The following is a 24,638-nucleotide window of genomic DNA, read 5'->3' as shown; positions in this document are numbered from 1 at the left end:
AAAAAAATAGATCATGCCTTGGTATTGTCCGTGTTTTTATTTTTTCAAAACAAAATTGTTTACTTGGAAAATAGATTTTCTTCTGTAGCGCCTTGTAAATGGAACGGAGTGAAAAAACAGTCGAATCAAAACCTGCAATCAACTGCGGATTCAGCGATGCGTGCGCATGGAAAATAAATTCGTTGAAATCCAGCTATTCTGAATATTTTATGCAACGGAATTTTATTCGAACGCGGAATTAAAAGCGAGCTGGCCGTAACTAAGCTAGTTTTCAATTTAAACGTCCAAGCGTTTGAAATATTTGACAACAAACTCTCTTTTTGCCCACTCCGTCAATTCGATTCCAAGAGTAATTTCTACAAAGGCTTTTATATATATATATATATATATATATGTTATAATATATTATTAAATATATCATGTTCATCGCATATGATTCCCTTTCGCGGAACTAGCGACCGAAAATAAGCAGATTAAATGCAGCTTTTTCTCTCGTAAATGTGAAACCGGAAGCTCTTCTATCTGCAAATAAAAAAATTGCGTCGCGGTTTTCGATTTCAATCGCCGAACAGAACAGCTCACGCATCAAATATTTAACTTCGTTCGTGAATGAAACTTAGTTATAGTTCAATTATCAATATAAGCGAAAAAACGATATTCGATCCTGCGCAGTAACGAGCATTATAATTGCATCAGCATTATTATATCTCTTACACGATCAGCGTAATTTAGTAGAAAAGGAAGAGAGAAATAACTTTTTATCTCATTTAAAATTCTAATTGGCCAATACAAAACAGAATGTATCCACATTTTAGCTCCTTGTTCCTTAACGAATGAAGAAATTATAGAACAAGCAGAGTTTTTAATATTAAAAGGTTAATTCGATTTTAGACTCAATTAGCAAGATATAACTTCTTTCTAAAATAAAATTCAGAGTTTCAATCTAAAATATAAGACAATATACAAAACTTGAACTTATAAAAATTTAACTAACGCCACTCTTCTTTCCACAATCAAGTTATCCTTTAACTATCAAAGCAAGGCTCATTTTTTATTGTTAGTTTATATCCGCAGTATATTTCTGCACAGTACAATACCCTGCGTTCAACATCCAGCTCGTAAAGGGATAATAGAGTCAGGATTTTCAACAAAGTCGATGATTTTGACGAGTCATTACCGGTGCGAAAAGGATAGGCGTGCCGCGGTCGTGCGTCGTCGCCTGCGCGCATAATAATATTATAAATGCGTGTGTGCGTGCTGCCAGCTGCGATACAGAGTGCGCGTATGCAGAGTGCATTTAAGTGGGCGACGATGCGCTTGTTAATGACATAACGACCTATGATCGCCGGGAAAGACAACAGATCGGTTTGCTCGCTCTCCCTTTCTCTCTCGATCATTATTATCGAACACAGAAGACACTTATTAGACCATACGATTTCTTTAAAATCGATTGCTGCCCTTCAAAAATTGCGCGATGCACTCCATGGTACTCAGTGACGGAAAGTGCGTGGAATCGCGTTGATTTAGAAGTTATTACGCGGCGGGGTGGCTAAGCCATGTGCGAGTAGTAGAAAGCACAGCGGGTATATTGCAAATTGAGTTACCTCAGTTGCTTTGGAGCACTTCGATAGAGAACGAATCATCTTGTATATATATATATATATATATATATAAACGGAATTAGCATTTTATTCTCGATTCCATTATCCAATTTGCATCTCATGTAAAATTGCTATTATATGATACAATTTATAGAGAGTATTAACTAAATTTCATATTGCTTGTGTAGTATAACTAATTAAATAGCGATTTATCTTTTCCTTTTCAGTTTCGAGAAATTGTGCGATCTATATTTTCAGGAATCAAATTCGCATTCCTTATAATATATCTAGTTTGGAATTGGAATAATCGATATGTATATCTCTTATTTGTAATAAAGTGCTTTTTAATTTGTTCTACTATTGTAACATTATTGGATGACATAAATATCCAGATTTTTAAAATATTTTTAAAATTGCTTAAAACAATTACAGTATTAGAAATAGAAATTATGCGATTTAAAAATTTTTAAAACATATATTTCTTGCATTGGGTTTCTATCGAAATTTTAAAAGAGACAGAAAAATTACAGGAGCATGTATCATCCAAGTTATTTTATTTTGTTTATTGTCACCTTTTCGCTTTTACCTTACATTTTTTCTGAAAAGAAGCGACAGCTCGGGAATTCATGAAACGACACAGCGACAGCGGCGAGATTCTCGTGTTTCGCATCGCGTCTCTCATTAATCGTTCAAAGTTTGCTCTCTGTTTTTCGCGTCATCCTCATCTCCCCTTAACTTATACAAAAGAAACATGTTCTCAATAAATAATCTCCCTCGTCCCGGGGCCAAACAATTATTTTCGTACGTCTGTTCGAAGGTCAATCGGCTTGAAACTCACGTAAAACACGCTGCAATATGCAAAAATAAGTGGCACGATCTATGAAAAAATATTACAAGTGCCAAAGTCTAAATGCAACGAGAACAGACTCTATTTCTGTATAACAATAGAAATAATTTGTAGCTTCCATTCAAACTGTCACATCGCTAAAGTGTCATATCTCATAAATTTAACATACAATTTTTCAGGTAAAGCAAACTATATTCTGGCGCGATAAGTTTATGCAATTTAAAAATTTGCAAATCTTTCTGTCACATTTCTTGTATTAAGAGTCTTTGTCAAAATTTTTAACATAAAAAAAAATAATACAACTGTCACCTGTATTATCCAAGTTACTTTTTTTATATCAATGAAACTTTTATCTCAAATTCAATTATTGCACTGTGCTGTAAACAATAGAATTCTATATTTTACGTTTTAATGCTTACGGATATTTTTTAAAGAGAATGTTATTGTGCTAGAAAGGAGCAAAGACCTCGGATGAATGAAAATATATTCGGGTCAAGTATCGACGCGTGAGTATCTCCTAAAACAAGATTTTCGAGTTCGTTAGCCCGCGCTAATGATCTATCACTGCTGTCGCAGGCGGGTTGCTACCGATATATCCGTCGGACCAAGACCCGGATGTACAGGAATAGCGCGAAATTCTGCGCACGCGTGTGTGTCTGAGTGAGTGAAAAGTGCAACAAAAGCACGAGAGCTAGTTGTACTCTTCCGGGGGTGAGGGCTGAGGAGGAGGAGAAGAGGAGGACGCGCAGACGGCGAGACTTGGCGCTCGGCCAGGCAGAACGGAACCAATCTCACTTTCGATTCCGTTGCACCACGCGCAGCGAGTGATGGCCACCTGTGCAAATTGGACCGCGCGATTGTCAGCGATATTATGACGGGACATCGATTTTCCGGGTCAGGCGTGGGAACCTGGCTTCGTCAAAATTACACAGCGATGATTTTACACCGAAGGTTAACTCCTCTATAAAACGGACCTTTTTTTAAATCCAAGCTCGCGTGCCTTTCAAGTTTATCGATATGCGTTTGAGATTGAGTTTTAAAAAGATTTTTTCATTAAGTATTCCTTCAATGATCAATATCTTTGGCAGTGTCTAAAAATTGTATTAAATTTTATTCTATGTAAAGTAATCTATAGAAAATATAATTAAAAGCAGATTACAGTACTTTTAACTTAATAAAGTGTAAACAAAAAACAAGTATATAATTCTACTCTTTACTCCATGTGTTTCTCTGTCATTGAAAATATAATCTAATAAAAACTATAATAATTAAACCTTCTTCGATAATTTTATTTTTACAATCGTATGGAAACTTTATCGTGACTTTTAGAATTGTTATATATAGCACAAACTCAAAACATCTTCGCTATTATCAATTCAGCTTTGTATAGATAGACGATAATCTCTATTTTTAAAGATATACGCTCGATAGCATCCAGACCAACTCGGCTTGGCACTCTGCCACATTGCCGTTACTTGCTGACTGAAATGGTCATACAATTTTTAGAAATTTCGTCAAAAGCAAATATATTGAAGACGGAAAGCTATAACTCTTTTTCTCGAAAGGTGATAAGTCTGAGACCTTGAAAACGACGAGATTATTCGAGATCTGGCGTCTCAAGGCAACGTGGTACTTTAGGCCACCTGCTGGCCAGCAGTACCATTGTACGTTCGTCCATCAGGTTGCACCTGCGTGCCCGTGCACCCTTATTCGAGTCACGCAGCAGACGAGAGTGCGGGCGCGCGCGCGCGCGCGTGCGTACATGCATGTTGGAATTTAGCGACGGACAGCTGCGGCGAGAGACCAGCTTTCGGCTTATTCACCGCATTATGCAATCAACGAGGAGGAAAAAAGGGGAACGAATGTGTTCGCGCGACCGGTAGATGCCATTTAAATCGATTATGCCGCGTGTCCCACGGCAATGCGTGCATAAACTTGATAAGATGAAAAGATGAATGTTTCGGAGTACGGTTTTTTGGGGGATATGACAAATGCTGAATTTCGAAATTATAATTTAATGCACAAAAAATCACGATAAGAATTTTTATCTCGCACTTCTATGCGGAATTATGTAATATTTATGTTGAAATGTAAAGAAAAAAGATAAAAAATTAATTTTGAAAAATAATAGAAAATATTCAAAAGATTAAATGCCTATTTAATTTCAATATCAAAAAGAAAATGAAAACTTTTGTGCTAATACAACCTTTGTGACAATAATCTTTATTCCTTACTTCGATCAAGCTTTCTTTGTGGATCATGCGAGGACCCAAATAAAGTGTGTGCTTTCCGGTCATGGAAAGTGTTTTTTTTTTTACGAGAGCAAGGGCAGCTGCCACAAGACCGGGATCGTTCTTCGCATCGTATATTTTTCCGGTCGGTCCTCTTCAACGAGGATCGATTCTTCCTTGCGGAGACAGATCGCTCTCTCATTCGTCTTCCAAGTCGTAACACATCACTTAAATAAGAGAGGAGGATCAAGGCCGCGGCTCGGAGGAAAAAGCTTGCCAGGAAACAGCCAAAGATCTTATCTTTTTTCCCGCCTATCCGTCTCGTTTTTCCACGTTTCTTTTCTTTCAACGAGTGCTTTATTACCACGCCAGTAAGAGACGGCTCATGTTTAATTTATATAAGTATCTCCTTTCGTCTTGATCCTGAAGAGTGTATCATTAATAGAATACAAGATGACGATGATTCCTCGTTCTCGTGAAAATAACCGGAATACTTTCGGCAAGATCGTTGAATAAAGGAAAGAAATTTTTGAAAAATTTTGGACATTTTCGTAAAAATAAATAAATTGTGCTATATTAAAAATATAATTTCTTGTATACATTAATTCAAAAATCAGCGTTGTCTGACATTTTAATAAAAAGAAAATTAAAATTTTATAAATTTCGAAATATACACAATTTCAATGAAATTTAAAAAGAAATATGTAACTATATAGTTTTGCGATAGAGACAGATCTATCCAAGAATGACAACGCTTTTTACGAGAAGAACGAAAAACTTCGGATAAAGATATCCACTAATCGCAATTAACAAATCTTTCTGGGTTGGTTCAGACAGATCCTTTGTGGAGATCTAACCCCGGCAGAGAGCAACAGGGGGAACTTAACGAGAAAAGTCATCGGAACTGTTCGCGCGAAAAAGCTTCACGCCGCCGTCGGGCACGTGCTGTCTTTACAGAAGTTCGAGTTGCTAATGCAGAAACTTTTCTCAAAGTGTGCGGAAAGCAAGGGCGAAGGAGAAAATAAACCGTAATACGTGGTAGCATTCCGACGACGTTCTCCGGCGAACGAGAAAGAACGAGAGGGAGAACGAAGACAGCTGAAGAGAGCCGAAACAAAGACGTGCGAGAAGGAGACGATGAAAGAGGGACATGAAGGAGAAATGCTTTAGAGGATCGTTAAGAAAGTTTGCGGAGCCGGGCACACACATCTCGGCATATCTCGAGATGAAAAGAGAAACTTTACACTTGGCTGAAATGTCAAGCGCGAAAAATACAAAGAGCGCGCTTGTGCATCTATAAATTCGAGTCCGGTAAATATGTATTGGAATCCTTTTTTTCCCCAATGCAGGAGACAACTGTCAAAATCGAAAAGTTAAGACCTCTGAATCGCGAGGATGGTGATCCCTCTGAAATGTTGTGAATCGACAATTTGCACTTAGAATAGAGTTACAGGATGTCATCGATTTGTTGATATTTTTGTTACATATATTTGTTTGATAAAACTCGCAATAAAATGTTTTATAAAGTATAAAAAATAATTTCTAATTAATTAAAATTTGATTGATGATAACAAGAATGGCATGGAAGGCATTTTAAATTTACAAAAGATGAAACTTTTAAAGATACATTTATATACAACAAAAAATATAATTACCAATATTTTATGTTGCGAGAAAAATTCCAATTCGAACAAATATGTGGGTGATGCATGCCTTAAAAATTTTAAATTGTCATACTATTAATTCGAATATTCAAAAAATAATCGAATACTTGAAATTGCAAATAAAAATATATATGTAGCTCTAGTAAAAAAGTACACACACACGCAACCCGATGTACAACAATTGTAATTAAAAATTTCAATCTCTGCTGTTCATACTGTTGTATTTAAATTATTTTTATTTATTTTCTTCAAGTTCGTACTGTTATTTAAAAAAATATTTCGTTCTAGTGAAAAGCTTGAAATTAAACGTGCGCGTACAGATTTTCACTATTCGCTATTAAAGGCAATGAATTTATTTTTTTATCCTATGTAAATATACGATATTCAAGTGTCTTTACAATCCGGGAAAGCGCAGGGAATCCAATGCTCACTGGTAGAGGGAATTTTAGATGAATATAAACGTACGCGCGCTCGGAGCAATAAAGAGGAAATCAAGCGCACGCGGAGCGAAGCGGAAAGTTTCGCAACAATAATTATCCGAGAGTTTCTGCAACTAGTGGGCAAAACGAGCGGGTACGTGCTTAAACCGGAACGAACGTAGCTGCCTAATTACCCGGGGACCGCCGCCCACCTGTGTACAAACAAATTCGCTACGGTGTGTTGTGCGTTGACCATCACGTGAAAATACGAGCGCCGGACTCCCAATGGTGCATACATAGATGAATGCTGCTCTACTAATGCTTCTATTGTCACAACCTTGGGATTTCTCACGCGAAAGCGCATTTTACTTGAAATTGTCCGCGGCGAAAAATTGCTCATAATTTCAAATTTCTGGCGAAATTATCAAACATGATCTACGTGAAAATATTCAGCTTCCCGTATTTTTTGACAAAAATATTTTATTACCCTTTTTATTTATATAACTTTTATTATACTGAAATTTTTATTATGTGTAATATTTTTTTTTTTTTTAATTTAATTAAAAATTTTAAAGCGATCTTTTCAACTTTTTACTTTATTTTTCACGCGCGTTATTATAAAATGAAAATTCGCAACCGGTTTAATGAAGACAATCGTTTTAATTAATTTCTTTCAATTATTAATAAAATATAATATATAAAACACAACAAGTCAAATTAAATGTAGCAATAGAATATTAATAAAATTTCCATAATATATTAATGAAACTAATTACAAAAAAATTATAATGTAATATGAAAAAAAAAAAAAAAAAGAAAACATTTATATGGAAAAAGGACATCGTTATCGTCAGACAAATAAAAACGAGAAATGCATCGAATATGAAAACAATTTCATGGATACTCTCGCAAGCTCATTACTGGCGCACTAAGCGCCTTAACAATCGAAATCACATTATCGAAAGCACGATTAACGATATTACCGTAAACACATCCTGCATTCAAGATTATTTTTGCGCGCAATAATTTATTTGCAAAAGTTTTCCGATACATTCGTGCCCATTAGAATAATCTTCCTGCCCGAATGTGCTAAAACATATCGATATTTCTTACACTTGCGTGACGCGTATAAATATGTAAGGATTGTTACATATGTATATCATCCAGCATGCAAACAAATGATATATCTCGTTAAAGTAGAACGATCGTTGCCAAAAATAAAATACGAGCCTCTGATGCAATTTTTTCAAAAAACACTGACAGATGATTCGATTTTGTTTCATATACAATAAAAAACCATCATCAGAGATATCGGACACGGGTATCGCGCGTAACACGATTTTATAGGACAGACCGAAATCATTTTAACGAGCGCACGCGCGTGTATGTTTGATGTACGCCATAATAAATGTGTGACACATCCTCTTTCCATTTTATATATGATTAATAAAATCCTCACTCTCGTAAGCACATACATATGGCACGTGCGATATTGTAGTGAAATAGAAAAAAAAAATAATACAAATTCGAATACGAAGATCGATCGATAAATTTATATATCTCAGCGAATGCATCGCGTCAGCGAAACGTCGAAGATTATTCGAGAGGATTTAAAATTACATAAATGCAAAAATATTCCAATATGCATGCGCGCACGCATAGCAGTAGAAATCAATAGTGCGCGCGATTTACGCGCAAAATTCTCGCGAATATTAACAGGATGGGGCTCGATGTAACCACGCTCAGTATATTTTGCCTCCCGGATTTCAACGATCCGCCGCTGCCCCCGGAACACTTTAATTACCATTTACGATTTCAATTAAAGCGAGCGACAATGGGCGCGGCTCCGCTCATTAAGATCGATATTAAAATCGGCTCGTTGCGATGGTATTTTCGTCGCGCGATTTGATATAAATGTTGCGCGTATTAAGTAAACGCGAGCATAATATACTGATATTACAATTTGACTCGCGATATCGACCCTGCCATTTCGTACGTGGTAAACTGGAACATGTATAAAATATTCTGGACGACCTATAAAGAGATTTGCCATTTTTAACGCATCTGCAGACAAAGGAATTTTTATCGTTACAAATATACAGAAGAAACTCCTGTATGTCTTCACGTTAAAGTACGATATTTATTACTATCGTTCTTAAAAACTATCGAGATAATTTGAATTTTAAACTTTGACCTAAATTTTAAATTTGGGATTGTCGAGAAATTCCTATGGCAAACATTCGCCGCGACACGGAGAGAAGCAATTGCGAGGTTTACCGCGCTCGGAATGTAGGATCCAATAAAAGCCGACACACGCGCCGCTGAATTTCAATATAACAACGTGACCGCCGGTGTCGAAACTGGTTCCCCTCGCTTCGTCCGGCTCCGAACGAACGGTAATTAATTCCAAAGCGCGCGCGATTTATCAGCCGCAGGCTCCGCCGTGATCGATGAGTCATCGCGACGCGACGATTCATTCAAAAGTCGCACCTCGTCGCGCGTGGGCGCTTGCGGTCATTGTATCCGCGCTCACGTCGATGCACACCTCTCTTTCTCTGTCTCCGATTGCGTAATATACATATTGCGCGTATATGTGTACGCGATGCAGATATATCGATCGCGGAATCGCGCGCTTCCTACACACTCGGTTTTAGGAAATGCAAAATCAAAACTTTCACGATAATTACATTAGTAATGCATCACAACTAACGCTCAGTTAATATAGTAACAAAGAATCACTGAGGTTAATAAATAATTAAACACTGAAATAAATAAGTAACGAGTATTGCGATGAGAGTTCGCGAGAGAAGACAGAACCGTCATTTATAACGAGAAGATATTTTTGCTTCAATATAAATGTTCCTTTAAATTTAGTTTGTGTGACCTGTTTCAAATCTTTTTGGGTCGAGCATTTTTATTGACCAAAATTGTCCATGTCAAATTATAAAAGCAACGAAAGAAAGTATCATCACGATTTCCACTCGCGTCCGACACAAGTGTGCATGGCATCGAAATTCACCGCTTCGGACGGGAAGCGGAAATTATTTTCGTAATTTAGTTACCGTCAAATTACAAATTATAGTTACAAATTGCGTTTATAGCCATAATTTTCGAGCCAATCAGTTATAAGTTACGATAGCCGGAGGGGTGCGTTTAAAGTGTATCGCCACACAAGAGAGCACGATATTCGACTCGCGCGCATGTTAAATCCGTTTAATGTCTCGCATTATTGGACACGAGCGGAAGCGAAAAACGTTTCAGGAGTCATCAATAATGTAAATGAAAAATATCTCAAAGATTATAAAGATTACAAACTACTCGGGAGATTTGGAATCTTAGAAGATTCCAAAAATAAAAAATGGTTTTTTTTTTTTATATATATATATAGATTAGAATAAAAACACACACAAAAATAATAGTAATAAAATGAGCGGTAATATAAATGTATGCAATTCGCGATTCGTGAACAGTATAAAAAATTTAATTGGTCTAGTTTGATAAATCTTTAATTTTAGTGTTCATGAATTATAAATGAATCGCCAATATATGCATTTATTACACAATTATTTTATTATTCTTTCGAAATTTATTGAATTTATTCGCTAAAATCTATCTTTCAAATCTTTCACATTCTATCGACGAATTTTTTATAGCGCTCGGATAAGCGAGATCTAAACTGTATTATGGCTCGATATTACGAACTGAGAGAATCCCTTGACTTTTAGCCACGAGTTCTCGCGTTATAGCCGCGGGAAAAAATAACGTCGATACTCGCGCTCGTCGGTTCGTTTTACGAGCGAGACGTTTCGCTTTATTGCCGCGCAAAAAACCACGTCCATGACGTTATCGTTCGTACACGTGCATGCACATATACGGTGCGTGTGTCGTGCGTTCATGCGAGTCATTTGGAGCGACGCTTAAAGAGTATTTCCGCGTGGCGTTCTTTTTCCTAAAAGCGTTTACGCTTCTTTTTTTCACCGCTGCTTTGCATGCAAAATATCATTCCGTTCGAGTAATGTTTATTCCGGTGATAAATTTCTAATATATAATCCTTAACCAATGTTTAACAGTCACCGCATTATAGTATCCTGTTTATAGCGCTCTAAACTGTCAAAATTCTTATTTACTGAGTGAACGTGAAATTAATGTGTCAGCATCGTTAAATATCAAGTTGCGTGCATGTTTATAAAGAAGCGGAGAAAAATAATTATTATTATTATAATGTAATGTATATACTAGTTAATTATATTATAGAGTTACAAATATGCACGAAAAAAAGGTAAATGAGTGCAATCTTCCTAAACCTAATCTAAATAAGACATTCCTAATTTAAATAAAACGAAAAAAAAATAAGCAAAGAGAAAAATATCGTGAAATGAGACGTAATAAAAAATGCGGCAGTAGCTCGTAAAGAGGAAAAAGATCCGCGCCACTACTTTTTACCACGTTCATTTTACGCGAAAATTAAGTTATACAGACAACGATAACGCATTAATAGATATTAATCGAGTTCGGAAAATATCGGAAAAATATCGGAAAATCGTCGACGGAATAATGTGATCCCGATGATATATGTATCCGTGTGTAATCTCATTACAAAAAAAAAAAAAAGTAGCATTTGTTAAAACATTTTACTGAAGATCGGGTGAATTTTCCACGAGTGTACCTTTAATTGTTTAAATATTGCGATGAATTTTAATGACAGCTTAATGAGAGATCAATAATGTTGTAAGTTTGCAATTTTCGAGTTTAAACAATTTAAGTTTCTCACATCTTTACAATTATCACAATGGCTCGCAATAATTCAATCAAACCTTTTTACATTAGCTCAACTTATTTTCATAATTAATATAATACAGAATCTCTCAATTTTGCACATCCATGCATATCCATGCGATCGAACATGAAATTATTTTCAATGTCACAGATCGTATGCTCTAGGATTTTATTTTCCGTATTCGAATAATCGAATCGATTCGATTCGAACAAATCGAGCGATTAACTCTTCGTTTAAATCGCCCAAACATTTCTATGCGTATTCTCGAATGACATGTGTGCCGGGTCAACAGATGCGAGCCACGTCGGCGCGTATATGCGCCCTTCGATGCATCGCGCCATAATGTCAAATGTATGTATTACGGGAAACGACGCGACGCCCACGTGCTGCTCGACAATGCTTTAATTTGCCATTCGTTCGCGATACATGCCCGCACTCTCGCACGTGCACACAGCACACCTACACGCAATTCTTTCCGCTCGAAAGCAAGCATAAGCATAGTGCATAAGCGCACTTTGGCAGGAAAGCATTTCGTGGCTATATCGAGCTAATAAATTGAGCTAAATTGTGACTCTGCCGCTGCAAAATTGATTTTAAGTATTTATCCGATCTATGAGCACGCTCGCTTTCTCAACGAATGAAAGAATTAATTAATTTTAAAATAATATATTATAAATCAAGACACATTTTATTCCGCTCGTGTCATCGCGACCGATTTCTATCTTTCGCAATCGTTTTAATGAACCCTTATTAAACTGGAATCTAAAATTATAATAAAATATATGTCAAAATTAAATGCTATTTTGATGCTAATTTAGTGTTCTATTCCTGTTTTTAGTAGGCATATATTTTATTTTAATTTGATGTGGCGGAGGTGTTAACTTAATAAGAATTTTTAATTATAACTATCCGCGTCCGAAAGTTTATCGCAAGACTTGGGGTATTCATCCTCAGCTTGCCGATAAGCGCGCAAGGAGATAACACGTTTGCGGCAGAGCGTGATTATTGGTATCAGGTGCGCATCCACGTATAATTAGCATAGAAACTCGCGTTTGCGGTGCGTTCATGCGTGAAACCGAAGCGTCGACGGAGGCGCAAGATAGGGAGAGAGAGAGAGTGATACGTGCGTTGGGAAATGATTTCGGTTACACCAGAGGACTCGCGACACACGACAGACAGTGCGCGGCGATGAATTATTCTCGCAGGAACGTGAAATTGATTGCTTACAATACTGTCGTACGTGAGGCGATTCCGCGAATTCGTCGATACGCCGAAACGAATATATCGCTTAATCCCGAAAGCAATTCCGGTAAAATCAAAATATACGCATGGCATTATTTATCGTTTCTTTTATCGTGCACGAAATAGAAATACATCACAATTTATCATCTATAATTATTTTTCTATATTTACGTATATAAAGATATTCAAAATTTAATCGAAATTGAAGAAAAGCCGCGCTTTATTAATATTTTATTTCAACGTCGGCAAGATTTCATTTACGCCTCGGTCCAATATATGCAAGAAACGTAACTGCGTTTGGAATTTCAACGAACTCTCTATATTCCCGTCGTAAAGTTGCCTCAGGATAAACATTCGCTTTAAAAGCGCGCGCGCGCGCGCGAGACAATGGCTTTCAATGTAGTAAACCATCTCGCGACGACGGATGTAAGCGCTGAATATTTAAACGTACATTGTGCCTCTCTACAACATTTTAAAAGTCTAAGCCCACGTGCATCGAGAAGTGTCAAAACGATGTAACGCCAACCTAAAATGAATCAAGCTTCCAATTGATCGATCGCGACAAATATTGAGAGCGTAAAAGGCGAGGGAAGAAGGGTGTAGTAGAGGAAAGAGGGAAATGAAGAACGTCGAATAGATATGGGGGGAGGATGTAATTTCCTGAGAAATGAAGCCAACAAGATCTCGCGTAATTGGTTTGAGGGGCGGTGTTTATATACGTAGTTGTGAAGCCGCATCTCTCGAAACGAGACGAGACGAGACGAGAAAAGGACGTTTTGCCAAATACGTACGGAGTTTCCATGTAAATGCCACGCGCGACGTTGTTTTGCCTTACCTTTGAAACGACAACAATTCATTCCTCTTCTTTTGTATCTCCTCTTTTTCTCTCTCTCTCTCTCTCTCTCCCTCTTCGACCAACTAATGAATTATTTACATTCGCTTATATGTATATATTCGAATATATTATTAAACTCGCCAGTTAACAACAATGTTCTCGGTAACATTTAACGACCCAGTAATTTCGATATTATAAATTGCCGCAACATTCAAAACTAGAAATTAATTAAAATTAATTAAAATATAATTACATATATAATTACATATAAAATGATAGAAACGTGTCGTGCGCGCGCCTTCATCGTTATCGTTTCTATTAGAAAAGCTTATCACACTGCAGTAAGTACAATTAAAACGATATATATGTATGTAGATTTTATTTTTAATTTTTCAATAATCATGATACTTTGTAATCATATAAAAAAATTGCCATAAAATGTTCTCCCTTTCTCTCTATATATTTCCCTCTTTTCTACTGTTTCTTTTTTATTTTTTATTTTTCCAGACGTAATTACCGTGAGACATCAACGCTCTTGGTGTGCTGCAGTGGCTCGAGGTTGTATTTTCAGCAATGTGTCACCCGACACGCGCTTACGCCAGCCGTTTATTTTTGCAACGTATATAGCCCTTGTAAAAATAAAAAAAGACCCGACCGCGGGAGCAGCGGGATGTCGAGGAATTATACCGACGACCGCGAGAGAGGCCACTTCAAAGAAGTTGCGGAGTCTTGTTATTTTATTATCACGGAGGTTCGCACACTCCGGGTTTGGCGGAAAGAAAGATCGGCTCGATCATTTTTTCGTTCGCGTGGCGGATTTTGTTTGCAAAGGTTTCCCGAAAAATAGTGAAAAAAATCGATTCTCTAACTCCTTCGAAATGCTTTCTTATAAATGATATGTGTCGATTATATATTATAAAATGATCAAATGAGTGACAAATTAATGTTACTGACGTTATTCAAAAAAATTATTGCCTCAATAGTGCTCAATGAAAAAGCGATACGCCTCAATTATAAACATTTATATATTTATTAATAATAACGCCCGAGATTAAAGATATTTAAATGATTAAAAACACACCAAACTGAAAAATTAAACAGATCGGTCTTGATTTAATAAATTCGTAAAATTTCGCTGTAATGCTAAATTGATTAAATAATGAAAATCTTATTAATATAAATTCACTTTAAATTAATTATTTAAAAACATATTTTTAAATTAATTATTTAAAAAAATATTTTAGAATTCAGACAATCTAGTAAGCTCAAGAATATTTATTGAAATTATAACAAATGATCCCAGTTGATTTCGTGAGGTCAGACATCATCGTGTTATAAATAGCGAAAGTTCTCTGTGACGGTAGTGCAAAACGACAGACAAACTTTTTAAATTATTCACGAATCGTCTCGAATTGGATATTATTCCGGTGCTGCAAATTTCATCGATGACAATCCGTTATCCTCCAATTTGGACTAAAAACGTGGCGCTAATCGAAAATCCGATAGCAACATTTCGCGACGCAATCGATTTCACGTAACATTCTCTAACTGAAATTTAATTCGTTCGACGGTTCGTTAATGATAGACTGAACGGATCAGCTATGAGAGCTCAAAAATTAATAAATCTAACATTTTCAAGATTCATGAATTTGACTTTGCGCTTAGCATTATTTTTAGCCTTTTAAAATATAAAAGTAATAATTAATTTATGAGTAAAGTAAAGATTTGATATATAAAATTAAAATTTTTATTTTCATTAATTTTTATATACAGTTATATATACGGTATAAAAAAATTAGTTTGATATAAAATAATACGATTTTGAGATTAAATTATATTTTACAGAGTAAATCTTTATTTTAACTCACAAATTAATTCTTAATTTTATATATTAAAAAAAAATATACTTTTGCATAATGTCAAAAATTTATGAATCTCGAAATGTTTTAGATTTATTAACTTTTGACGTGACTGATCTGTCCAGTTCCTTCTTAAATTATCTGGCGCCATAATGATGCGATTAGTTTGATGCGCGTATCATATTAATGTTTATCATATCATATTATCGTTCGCATTTAATGTTGCATTGATATTTTACAGTATCATAATATTAGCAATCAATGTATAATTATAATGTAATTGCAAAGGCTGAAAAGCTACAATTGCTAAATCAACTGATATTTTTCACGCGTCAATATCAAATCAATATTGGAGATAAAATACCGGATGCCGTATCGAGTAATCTTCTTTTTTTTCTACGATGATGATTTATTCAATATTAATATTAGCGATATTATAGCTATAATTTTGACGGAAATCAAATATTATCCCTAGAGGTTATTAAAGTATCGTAAATATATCCTAAATAGCGTCACGGGAAATACGAAAGCAAAATATATGGCAAACGATCTGAACGTGAAAACGGTCGCGATCAAAGATGGAAAGAAACTGTAATCGATCAAAATGAGGGGCGGCTTGTCGGCGAATCAGGAAGAAGAACAGAACGACGGAACGATCGCTCGTAATGAGAGCACGAGTAACCCAGAGAACGCGAGAGAAAGGAAGATAAATAGACGTGAGGGAGGCTGCGAGGCCGACCAGCCTGAAGAGACGGAGCTAAGAAACGACCTCTTGAAGATTAGAGCGAATTCCCCGCGGAGAAAGACCGCGCGCAATTCTTGCTCCTCCATCTGTGTGTTATGCCTGTTTTACACGACATACTTGAGAAATTTCATTTTATTTATTCCACAGATAAGTAGAATGAAGGAGCACGAGATTTTATCTTATAATAAGGAATTCGTAAGGAATTTTATTATAAAAATACGCATTAATTTATATATAAAAATCTTGACTCTCTTACATCAATCTGCATTTTTTACATATAATTGTTCATGTAATAAAATTATTTCTGCTATAAAAATAGATTGTTTTTTTATACATACGAATATCATTATGTACATAAAAATAGTAAATTTTTGCCGCACGCGCATTATATAGATCGTGTAAAACAGACTTTAGAGCCGGCGGGAGGTTGCCGGCCTCCTCTATCGGAATCACAAGGACCCTCCCTTTCCTCCCTCCTGAGTCAGCCTTTCCTCTTTTCGCTCTCTCGCGCGTCTCGCACTCCCGATTCTCTTCTCTCTCTTCTCACCCCCTTCTCCGTCCCATGAATTGCTCGACGGCGGTTCAAGCGATGCCGGCAACATGTCTTTTGTCCGCGGGACCGGTTCCTGCCGGTTCCTCGAACCATTTATTTCCTTCGCGTCCCTATAAGACTCCTTCTCCTCTCGTCCCGCTCTACTCTTCTCGCCTTCTCTCCCCATAACCCCTTCTCCTACCCTCTGCTCTTCCCATCCTTTCGTTCCTTTTATCGTCCCTACCGTCCGATCGTGTTACATCTTTTTTTCGGACAACTCTCTCTCTCTCTCGCACTCGAAATAACGCCCCGGTTTCTGGCAGCATCCCGAGAGTCCATGAATGAACGCGGCCAAATTGCACGGAGGAGTCGCCGGTTCGTTTGACCTTCGCGCGGGTCGATTCGGCGCATCTATCGACAACGACGGTGAGGATGACGACGACGGCAACGACGACCGCGTTTGACCTCGCTTTATCGATCATACTGAAGAACTGACACTGGGTCGACACTGGGTAGCTCACGATCGCCTAGACACTTCCGCGTCGATGTGAGAGGGAATTATAGTTATTGTTTCGATGCCGTTTCGTTCGTAATGCAATCTCACGCATTCTCTTAAATCGATTTTATCTTAATTTGTTTATTTTAAAAGTATCTTAAATGTGTATGAAAAATATTTGAGAGTTTAAAATATATAAAATGCTTCATCTTATGAATCAAAATAAAGCACTGTGATATTACTTGCCACAGCAACAATTGACTTTCGCACGCTTTCCACCCGCGATGTTTACGCGAGTGCTCGCCGATGTACGACGCGAGCGTGATATCACGGCTCTTTTATCGCGCTTTTATTATGATACCAGAGACGTCGGGGATCCGATTGTTAAATCGGAGCCCTTTTCGTTCGTTTTGTTCGCACAGACGAGGACGAGATTGCTCGAAGCGATCGATCGGCGAAACGATCCGATGACGAACACGGGCAAGAATGGCACGCCAAGTAATACCGGTGCGACGACGGCTATCGGAAACCGAGAGTGCGCCGGATAAGCTTTTACTATCCGATAACGATTAACGGGCCGCCTCGATTGTGCAAGGCCCGATCCGAGTATCGAGCGACCGAGTGCATCGGTTCGTCGACTTTAAAAAGGTTTATCGGTGCAGGCGCCGCGCCTGCTTCAAGTTCGCCTCTCAATGAAATTGAAGAAAACTTGAGAAATGTTACGAGCTCCTCGTTCTCCGTAAATCCGCTGCCTTCGGAACACGATTAAAACTGTATTCATCAGGCGCGCGAGCACTTCCGCTCCAACTAAGAAGCGAGATTAGCGCGGCAGACATTCCGCGCGAACTGACTAATGAATTTCGGGCAACCGAGAAGCTCCGCGTGGCGGCACGGAGTTCGATTCCATTTACGCTCCTATTAAATCTCAATTTCAAATGGCACGCCATTCACGGTTATCGTTTTTCAGCCATTTCCAAGGAGCAAAGTTCTCCCCTCGATTTGATTATCGCGTCCATGGAAAGAATACACGAGTCAAGAAATTTGAATTTTCGAAACTTTATTTTAGAAATGTTAATATATTCCATTACTTGAATTACATCATTCTCTCTATACTTCTTGCTTTTTTTAAACTTATAATAATATTAATAAATGTTTATTTATAAATATCACTCTTGACAAGATATCATCTGATTTCTCATGGATGATAGTCAATTACGTTTGCGCGATATTTTGCAATTCGCATATATTTCGCACACTTTCTAAATCTGACAATCTCATAACAATCTAATGACGAAGTAATTAAGAAAAAAGACGCGTAAATTGTGCGAAAGATCGTAATCGCACGCATATCTCGACATTTCATAGAAGATATTTTGAAATTAGGATAAGGCATAAAGAGGCCGCTTACCTTTTTCGAGATGCTGAGATATCGGACTTTGTACCCTCGGAGTTGCCTGTAACTGCGCCGCGTTTCCCGGTCGTCTTCGAGGCCTTCTTCCAGGTCGGGGCTAAAAACAAATAAAGACGATTGATTAATCTTTGAACAACTGAAAAACACAAATATATATGTCTAGAATAAAAACGTAATTAAAAATTTCTATTGTTTGTCTCAGACCTATCTACGAATTATTTGATGTACTATGTACTCTAATATTTAGTAATAGTATTACAAGAGAAAATAAGTTTTGAATAATAAAAGTAGATTAATTTTATTTTTAACAAGAGTAATTTGCAGACACGATCATCGATCATCGAATGGTGATATATCGCGCGCAGAAATGTTTTCACGCGCTTTTTTTTTTAAAGTCAGCTGACGCCAAATTAAAATGAACAATAGTGCCAATTTATTACAACGCGACCGATTACATAGATTACACGCATGTTATGGACATGTAAAATTGCCAGCTTACTAAATATAGTACAAAATTAATAATCATATATTACAGTAGAATCGATTCACGATGCGATTATATGACACGTCAAGTTTAACAAAAGGTATTACAATAATAAGAATATGTGTCTATATAAAAATAAATAAAATAATAAAATGTAATAACATTATAAAAATTATAAAAATTACAATCGTTTTTCCTCCGCTCAAAAAATATTTTATATACCGTTATTAATATCCATTTACTAAAAGAATCACGTAAATCACGTAATGCACGTTGGATGATCGCGTGGGCATTTTGCGCAGCAAAAATGCCATAAAACACGATTAAATATCTCGATCGTGTAAGGCGTGATTAGAAGCTACATCTTTTCGAGTTGTTGGCAGCATATCGTCTGTGATATCGCGCGAGTTTCGTCATGACGCGATATCATCGCGCAACCGACCGCCATTTTATAGAGATTCGATGATTCCGGGGTCTCTATTCCTTTACCGCATCGTCGTCTTTCGTTATCCGTCCTTGCTCGCACTACATATGTATCATACATATGTACATACCCGCAGTCAGATAATCGTAATGTCAGTCTCGGCTCTTTGTTGGCGCTCGTAAAGCCATTGGCTCAGGAGGAACAGCGCGGAAGGAAGGACGAGGGCGGGAGGCGAAGTTTATACCGTCTTTCTTTTAACTGCCGCATTTATTACCGCGGTGATAAACGGGAAGGCGCGAGCATGCTTTGAGATAAACGCGAGCAAGCGTTTCGTTTGTACACCACGCCGTGTTCCAGTGACGACGACCTAAATTTTAACGATCGATTTCACAACGAACTTGGAGCCGAATGTTTGCCAGAAGAAATTTCAGCAATTAAGTACAAATCGACATTGTGAAGAGAAATAAAATCTGAATTTAAATGAATGATAAAGTTTTGTCAATCCAACTCGAGGGAAAGATTTTTATCCTCGACAATTCAAAAATCACATCTCTTTGATGAAAAGTCTTTCCACCTTCGACAACTCTAATAATTCAAAAATCTTCTTTTTGTTATTTTAATTAAAGAAAACTCCTGATAAACTAAGATTATCGAGCACGGAAATGATCTATGTATTAAACGTGCCATAAAATAATACAACGTAACACAATTATGCAGCGCGTAATATAGCGAAGAAAAAAAAAAAAAAAGAATGGGAATAAATGCAGATTAAATTACAAGAATCCGGTGCCAAAGTATTCCAAGCATCTCTTAATAAAATCCTATACTTCCGCAAGATAAAGTTAAGCCACGAGTGCTTTACTAAATTACTGAAATTCTTTTACATCCTAAGTTTTCCTTTAGGATACAACGCTTGAGGTATTAGAATATTTTTTTGCCAATATGATATCACATTAGAATTATATCATGGAATTATATATATTATTATAATTATATGTATCATGATATGTTACGCCATATAAATATAAAAATGTAAAGAAACTTGAGATTTAATATCTTCTGTCATATGTAATCATCATTTTGCGACAATTCAATATCTTACCAAACATTTATTAATTATGGCTAATTTTATTTTCAATTTATGACAATATGTTTCGAAGAAATCTTGATTTTAATTTCCCTCAAATTATTTCATTACCTACAATAAATTTAGTTCGATATCTATGTTAATAAAAATACATTCAATAATATTATAAATTACATATATAATTAAAAATTACAATTAATCACGAATTCACATTCGACAATATTGTCAGAAACCAGCTTTTAGATTAAAAAAAAAAAAAAAAAAGTTTGCTACCTGTAAGCGCAACAAAGAGAAAAGATTGCTAAAGTTATGACCCGAGTCAGGAGGAATTTCTCAAACAAATGTTACCGAAAAATTTATTCGGCATACCTCGCGTGCGTACGATACACAAGTCATTCTTTGCCGACTCTCCCTTCGTATTTTTGCAGCAGAAAAGGGAGCGAGGACCTGCGAGACTCGCCGCGCGTCCGGGCGGAAGAATCCACCTCCTGCTCTCCCGTGTGTGTTTTATTGCAAATTGAGGTTAAAGTCTCTGGCACGGAGCCAGGCATTTCACCTAGGCCGTTGCATTCCGGCGGATACATACGAGCATTATATGTTTGCCTATGTGTCTCGTGTACGCGCGCAAAAGCACCTTGATCGCATATAAGGGAAGAGCTCTTATGTACAACCTGCGGGCTTTAAAGTACAATTCACCATACACCATATGTGCATGGATATATAGAGAAAGTTTCTTTTAAATTGAAAGTAGATTTTTATTTTTTTTTAAATCAGGATATGCCGAGACGCCATTTGTTTTTGCATTTTAATCGAAAATAAACAGCTTGACAAATTAAATTATATAATTAAATGTAAATTAAATGACGGGATTGTTGTTAATGCAAAAAATTAAAATTAATCCTACAAGTTCAAGATTTTAAACCAAAAATTTGGTTGTCAAAAAATCAATAAAGAAAAATATCAGAAAATTCAAGTAAGAACGAGAAGAAACGTCATTGCAATTTGCGTTGATTGGTAGTTTATTATTTTAATGTAAAGCCAAAGTATCATGCTCTGCACGAGAATCCGATATAAATACCGATTTAGAGCATCTGCAAAGCGGAAAATAGTCCAGCATACTCGATCATCATGTCAGTCGATTTTATTTATACTCATGTCTCGCAAAATATTGCAATCAACGACGACGGATGATATCCTATAATGCTATTAATCCATCGAAATAATGGCATCTTTGCCACCACAGAATATAGGCGGACGCTTTATGTGCGCGGACAGCATCTTTTTCCGACATATGCTAATCTAATTAATGGTTACGCGCGAGAACGCACGTAACATGTATGTATACGTACGATGAGGAGCGATGACGTATTTATTACCAGGGTCCCCTCGAGGCGTGTTGCCGGACATTAAAAATTTCAATTCATTTTCGATAATTTTATTTTGCGCGGTCAATTAAATTTGAAAAGCAAGAAAAGATGTGTACATGTTATACGATATATTAGTTTATTTGATATTAACTATCGAAATGGAAATTATATATTTCAGGACTCGCGTATTTTTACCGCCAGAGGCAAGATTGACAAATTCAAATTTAAAATTAAATTTTGTAATAAAACACAATCGATATACGTTTTATTTTCTCCCCATCAGATATGTATTTCGAAAACTTTATGATATCTCTTATTGTATAAAATTGGATACAATAGATTAATGCAATGAAATCGAAATCTAGCTCGTTGTTCATTATTAAATAACTTTATTAAAAAGATCAAATCGAGCACAGAATATAGTTATAATTAGTTTATAGTGTAACAATTAAAAATTCAGTTTTCTAATTTCTACAAATTAGAACACTAGACGTTTCCAAGTATGTCATTAATTTGGGAACAAGAGTTTGCACAAAAACTATCTTCGTAAATAACGAGATCTTTTTTTAACTGTATAACAATTGTATACAAGTGAGGTATGGATAAAATCGGATTAATTCGACGCTCGATGCCGATAACGAGCCAGTAAGAGACACAAATTGCATTTTATCTAAGAAAATTATGCTCGTATCTAATACATGTGAATCGCGTAAGAGATAATAATTAAAATTGACTGATTCAGCGACTAAAAATACGACATAGCGATAAACCGATGTAGAACGCATATACTTGGTACATAATTAATATTCCTTGCGATAAAATAATCTTTTGCTTTTAAAAATTGTCGGATTTATTTTTACATGTGTTTTTGTACAACTGATTTTATCAACTATTAATCGGGCGGGAAGGCGAATTTTGTCACGTCCACTATAATTTTCTTGAGACGCAAGTATTTTTTTTCTCGCCGAATCTATTTTTCTACTAATTTATTAATCTTACCAGTCGCCCGTATTTTTATCTGTCATCGTTTATAACGAACGTGCGTTATCTTTTACAGCCAAGCAAGTTTAGTGAGATATTACGCCAATGACAAGTATACGCGATATATATGCACGCGTGTAACGCACTACGCGCATTGCGTTACACACATATTTGTTCGTAGACTAATATACTGGGCGTCGCGAAAAACTAATGAACTAAAAAATTTAACCGGTTCGTTTAATTACCGTGGTTTGGTATCACTTTCCTTCCATACATTATCGCGACCAATCAATTCGAGAATTTTTTCCGTTTAAAAATTTATCTATTCGTGCAAGTGACATTTTTAACTCGATGCGGCATCGTTCACTTATCGTTCGTGAAATATACATTGTATATATTTGCGGATATGTTTGTGGTTTAATTAAAATTTCAATAGTGCAATGAATATTTCTAAATTAAGTGAGAGCGCTTTAATCGATTCTCTTTAAAGATTAATGATATCATTTGACATTGATTATAAAGTCTTGCACTTAAAAGAAAAATTTTTACTTCAAAGTGTCTATATAACAAACTTCTTGCTTCATATCATAGTCTGTGTAATGTTAAGTCATTTCAGTACTGAAAATATTAAACGAGCCCATACATCGAGATACACACGCGCGTTATTCGCGTGGTGTAGCGAAAAAAAATTCAACTCCGGGGAATGCGGGAAATGCATTCCCCCAGTCCCATTATACGATCGCGAATAAATTCACGTAATTCCTGCCGTCGTCGTGTCACCATCGCCGTCGTTTGCGCGCTGCACCCTTGTTAAGCGACAAAAGCCGCCTGCGACAGATACGTTGTGGACGTGCCGCGCGTTTTATCTATGCGCACGCCCGACTCGCATGCGAGTCAAGTATATCCGGAGGAATATATTGACAGAGACAACGGGCCCTGCTTCACTTTGTCGTCGCAGCCACTTCGTCATGGCTGTACGCGCGATTCACGTCGACGCTGCCATTTTTCTTCCACGAGAGAGAGAGAGAGAGAGAGAGAGAGAGAGAGAAAACGCGAGGAGCTCGTTACTAAAGCGCGAGAATTTATTATAGTCCCTATATAGCGGCGTGCCTCGTTAACGCAAAGTTTTAATCACTCCTCGCTGGATCACGCGGATGCAAAGATTATGACAGTGTTATTAAGGGTTATTAAAATTTCAGGTGATCAATTTTGAAAGGCTTGTGAGAGGATGATGGCCCGATGGTTTTTGTGATTTAACAATCCACGCAGACAATTCGTCCGCGAGTCTTTTGCGGCTAAATGATGAAATTTAAAATTTTAAATGATGGATTTTTTAACCAACGAGAGTTGAGTTTTTCTCAACAAAAAAGCTTAAGAATTATTATGTTCTAATTTCCTTAATATACAAAATTAAATATCTTGTTAAGTTAAGCTTTGAGTTGGTAACAGGCAGTAAAGAATTAAAATGTAATTAACTTTTTAAATATCTATATACTTCATTAAAATTATTACGCAAGCATTGACATTGTTATATACAATATTGGGAAAATAATTTTTATATTTTTAATAAAAATTATATTTCCGAGAGAGATTATTGAAGGAGAGAGAGAGAGAGAGAGAGAGAGAGAAAGAGAAA

General features: G+C 36.4%; 1 protein-coding gene across 5 annotated transcripts in view; it reads right to left on the bottom strand.

The window, feature by feature from the left end:
- Positions 1–24,638, bottom strand: part of LOC126850609 (probable JmjC domain-containing histone demethylation protein 2C) — a 258,584-nt gene that overhangs the window by 161,541 nt on the left and 72,405 nt on the right. For all 5 annotated transcript variants that reach the window (XM_050593756.1, XM_050593758.1, XM_050593759.1 and 2 more), the window contains exon 7: positions 18,657–18,756. In XM_050593756.1, the coding sequence (XP_050449713.1) occupies positions 18,657–18,756 (100 nt within the window). The remainder of the gene's footprint in view (positions 1–18,656; positions 18,757–24,638) is intronic.

The sequence above is a fragment of the Cataglyphis hispanica genome, chromosome 6 (genome assembly GCF_021464435.1).
Source record: "Cataglyphis hispanica isolate Lineage 1 chromosome 6, ULB_Chis1_1.0, whole genome shotgun sequence".
Taxonomy (NCBI): domain Eukaryota; kingdom Metazoa; phylum Arthropoda; class Insecta; order Hymenoptera; family Formicidae; genus Cataglyphis; species Cataglyphis hispanica.
Note: the sequence above shows the minus strand (reverse complement) of the source record. Positions and strands in the feature narration are given on the sequence as shown.